This window comes from Leptonychotes weddellii, unplaced genomic scaffold (genome assembly GCF_054177405.1).
Source record: "Leptonychotes weddellii isolate Sample4059 unplaced genomic scaffold, ASM5417740v2 HiC_scaffold_15774, whole genome shotgun sequence".
NCBI classification, from domain to species: Eukaryota; Metazoa; Chordata; class Mammalia; order Carnivora; family Phocidae; genus Leptonychotes; species Leptonychotes weddellii.
Window position 1 is genome coordinate 1 of NW_027739755.1, and position 4,720 is coordinate 4,720.

The 4,720-nt window shown below is 44.1% G+C and overlaps 1 protein-coding gene across 1 annotated transcript; it reads right to left on the reverse strand.

Moving 5' to 3' along the window:
• Window positions 1–2,528: 2,528 nt before the first annotated feature.
• LOC145718445 (uncharacterized) lies at window positions 2,529–4,704 on the reverse strand (the record flags this gene model as incomplete). The annotated part of the gene is made up of 1 exon (XM_081809951.1): window positions 2,529–4,704. A coding segment is annotated over one exon (732 nt), but the record flags the coding sequence as incomplete, so codon positions are not given.
• Between the last annotated feature and the right edge of the window lie 16 nt (window positions 4,705–4,720).

The following is a 4,720-nucleotide window of genomic DNA, read 5'->3' on the forward strand; positions in this document are numbered from 1 at the left end:
TTTCCCCCCCCCCCCCCCCCGCCCTGAAACTGACAGCTCTGTAGTCTCTTCCTTTCTGCTGATCAGCTCACTTCGACAACATCCTGTGCTTATATACCCTTGTATATAGTAATAGCAAGTGCAAGTCTAAGGTGTTTTCCCCCAGGGCATCAGAGTCCCTGACTCTAAGGCAGCCTTCCTGGAGCTCCCTCTTTGCTGGCAATGTGAGCTCTGGCCAGCCTTCTGCTGGGCCTCTCCCAGACCTCTCTGCAGCCCTCCACCATGCCTTCCTTGGCTTGGGTGGCACCTCTCTTTCCTAGAAAGTGTCCCTACACCGCCTCCTTCTCAGACTTCCCTTTCTCAACCTCCCCATTAGCTACTGAGGTTTCCTCAAACTCTGTCTTCAGTTCTCTTCTTCTCGTACTATGAGTGCTGCCTCTCACTCAACTTCATGGTTTCAATGACCCCTAAAAGCTGGCGATACCCAGCAATCTCCCCTGAGTTCCAGGCCCACACATGTATCTGTCCGCTGAACATCTCCTGGGTCAACAAGCCCAAGCAGGCTCCTAAACCTGCCCCTACTCCTGTTCTCAGCCTTGGCCAATGGCGCCCTTTCCACCCGGCTCTTCACACAGAAACAGGAAAAGCTTGGCCTTCTCTCTCCCTCCAAGTTGCATCTCTTTACTAAGCCCTCCAATTCTATCCCTAAAGCTCTCTTGATAACACATGTCCCCAACTCTGTCCACACTGTCTAGTCCCCTCTTCTGTCTCTGCCTGCTCTCCTCGAGCTGCCTCCTAACTGGCACCCCTGGCTCTGGTCTTGTTCCTCTCCAACCCACCCTCCATATTGCTGCCAGACCGTTACAAAAGCCCAAGTGTGATCACCTTACTGTTGCTGTTTAACATCTTTCAAAAACACATTAAGGTCCTTTGCCTCTCTACCCAGAACCAAAAGACACTCTTAAGTTGTGGTCACACTGAAATACTCTCAGGGCTCCCATCAACTGGGAAAGCCCTGCCCCTGCCGCTTGCATGACTCGCTTTTACTTCTCACGACTCAGCTGACATTTCCCCGTTGCCCCCTGGAAGCCCTTTCCTAGCCCTTCTCTGCTGAAGTGCAGAAGTGGCTGCTCAAGTGCCACTCCTGAAACGCTCTATTGTCTGGGTAAAGTTTCTGGTCAGCCTATAGAAACAGCCAAGAGTCCCCTGAGATCCGGAACTGTATCTTCCTCTCGGCATACTCAAGGCACAAAACCACTGTCTTCTTAATTAAGGGACTTCATGAAGGAAAGCAAAAGATTTGTTTTCAGATCATATTTTTATCTTCGGGTAGCCCTGGCTAAAAAGAACACGGGAGTGGGGGTGCGGGATAGATCAGGTAACTAAAGGGCATTGTTAAGTCATAGTTAAAGGCAGGGCCATGGGAACTCCTTTTACCTGGTGTCCTTTCAAGACATCTGTACCCACCTAATGTCCCTGACAGGTAAAAGGGCCACAGGAGGCTGCCTGTAAGCGGCCCTCGTTTCTTGAGCTCTCCCTGATTTGGGAAAGCTTCCGTTCCCTTTTGGGTGCTTGCCATGTACATGCTTATTTGTTGAGTGAACAGTATGTACCAGATATTAAGTTACAGGTCAGGGACACTGGGAAGAATGAAGGAAGAAGGAAGTACAGCACCTTCCTCTATGGTAGCATTTTATCTTGAATGTATACGTGTAGAGCAAGCTGACCTCTATAACGCAATTACAAAAAACATTTCATTGCACTCACCTCAAGAGTTACTGGTTTGGCAGCAGCAGATGTTTCTGTGATACTCCTTTGTAGCTTACCTGAAAATATTTTTCTGCCAGAGTCCTCATTTGAAACTGTAACTCAACGGATTCTACACACACACCCCTCACGCTGGCCTCAGTAATAACCAGTGAGAAACTACAATAAAAGCTTGATCCACCAGCAGATGGGGACAATAAAGAAGGAACCAGTTATTCTGATCTGTTTTACCAAGTACTAACTCACATCTCAAAATGACGAGGCCCGTGCTCTTGACCAGAACACTATGCCTGCCCGAGCTACTGCTTCAAAAAGAGCATACAACACTTTGGTTGGCCAGGGAAATGTGAAGAAATGGGTGGGAAATGTGAAGAAATGGGTAGGAAATGCTGTTTGAAAGTGGCTCTCTAGGCCAGCTCAAATACTGAGATGGGCACATGCTCAGAACACCAGTTCAGTGTTGCTGGCTGGTGAGGTCTCACCTTTGACATTAACAACTTGAGGGTTAAGAGTTTCTTTTCTCCCTGAAGGCTTTTCCTTTATGAACTCCATTCTATCGTTCATCTCAGTTCATCATTTTAAGTCAACGTTTTAAATAAACATGTTGGGCCCTAGCATTAACAACACAGCGCACACACTTGATCAAAGCACCAATTCCATTTCACTGACCGTCACTGAATGTGGCAGAATTTGATAGAACCCTGCAATGCCAAATTAGCGTGTTTGGTTAGTTAGGGGAAGCGACCAGAGATCCCTGAAGCTAAAACAAAACCTACAGTTGCTCCTAGGAGTTTCTTCTCTTTGTATTCTAGTCTTTCCCCCCATATTCTTTCTCACAGAGAATCAAATGTGCACAGGATTCAACTACACAAAATTCACAGGAAGTTTACCATCCAGATTCTCCTTGCTAAAAGTAGAAGAAATCCCTCATGCCCAAGATATGGAAGGGACTGGGGTGGGAAACCAGTTGAAAAGGGAGCTATGAATAAAGAACAGTCAAATGATCTAGCTGTATGAAAAATACTGAAAGTTTTAAGGGAAGATTGAATTTACACTAATCGAAATCTAGCCTCTCGAAAATTCAGTATCTAGTGTTAGTTTCTCTTTCCACAAACAATTACTGATGGTATACATTTACATTTTATTTTACTTGAAACATTCTGACAAGCAACAAACAGAATTACAGAATAGTCAATGAAGAACACACTGAGGGTACATAATAGACACTGGGAATGACGATTCTGATAGTACAGTTAAAGCTCAGAAGTTATAGTTTAGAAATACAGAATGACAGAACACAAGATACATTAAAGCTCTTCCTAAGTTTTTAAGAGTAAAGAACAATATATAATTTATAGAAAACTCAATTAATTTTAAAGTGCAATTTTTCTTCTAACTGAAAAAACTTTTATGCAAATGACAAACACAATGGGAGTAAATCAGCCTGTTAGAACAAAAGAATCTGAGAGTTAGGAGGGACTATAGTTCTATCATCTAATCCGCTCCATTTTACACGTGAGGAAACTGAACCCCAGTGAGGAGCTCTGCCTGGCTAATAAATACTTACAAGTTTTACATACTTCCCAAATATATGTTTAGGTTCACCTCCATTTCATGAGATATACTGCCATTTGTCCAGACAGTAACTAAAAGACATCACATTAAGATCTAAGCTCTGAATCCAGCTGACACTTGGTAGATTGTTGCAAAAAGGACACATAAAAGGTAAAAAAAGAGCACTATTTTTTTTTAAATGCGAATTCTTCATTTTAGCTTTACAATACCATCCACCTTATAAAATTATTCTACGTAGTAGGCACATTGAAATCAGAGACCAAAAGAAACTCGTAAGAAATGAGATGTTTTTATAGCCTTGAAGGATCTGTGCCATCTTTAAAGGGACCAGTTTGTATATACAAATGCAACATTCTTATAGTATACTCTTTCCTAACTCTGTCTTTAATAAGGAATATATAATGTTAATTATCTGCTATGACCTTTTGATATTTTCTAGTGACAGATTTATAATTTGGGGGGAAAATATACCAAAATATTAGTTTAAGAGGAGCCAAATTTACCAGTGCTTTGTGTTGTCTTTATCAGTCTATATTGTACCACACATAAAGTAACCATGACAAAAAGCAATTTAATAAAACATATTAAGTGCCTATTACGTGTAAGATGCTCAAACTGTTGGCTGGTCAACAGTTTTAAATTTAAAGTTTGTTACTTCAATTCTAGATAATGTGGTAATACATTATTCCAGAATCTTTTGGAACCTGGTGGCCCATTTTCTAAAAGTTGTTTTGACCGCACTGGCATTTTGAACCTCTGTACCTCATGCTCTTTCCCTTTGCCCTCTGTGTTAGTAATAAACTTTGGGGGGTATGCCTTATCTTTGTCATATTTCACAGATCCTCTGATTTTGCTTGCTTTGTTGGACCCTTTTCCTTCACCCGGTCTTCCCTGCTTTTCACTCTCTTCATCTCCTGTCTCCTCGTATTTCCCCTCTTCTTCCTCAGTGTCCTCCTCTTCCCTCTCCCTCACTCCCCACTCTGCTTCTTCCCCCTCACCCTCCCCTTCTTCCTCTCCTTCCTGGTCCCCCTCCCCTTCTTTCTCCTCCTCCTCTCTTTCCTCCTCCTCCCCCTCTCCTTCCCCCTCCCCCTCTTCTTCCTCTTCCTCCCCTACCTCCTCTTCTCCCTCTCCTTCCTCTTCTCCCTCCCCCTCTCCTTCCTCCCCTGCTTCCCCCTCTTCTTCCTCCTCCCCTGCTTCCCCCGCTTCTCCTTCTTCTTCTTCCCCCTCTCCTTCTTCCTCTCCTTCACTTTCTCCTTCATTCCCTTCCCCATCTCCTTCCTCCTCTGCTTCCTCCTCTCCTTTCTCTGCTTCTCCCTCTCCCTCCTCCTCCCCTTCATCTTCTCTTTTCTTCCCTTCCCCCTCTCCTTCCTCCTCCACTTCCCCCTCTCCCTCTCCTTCC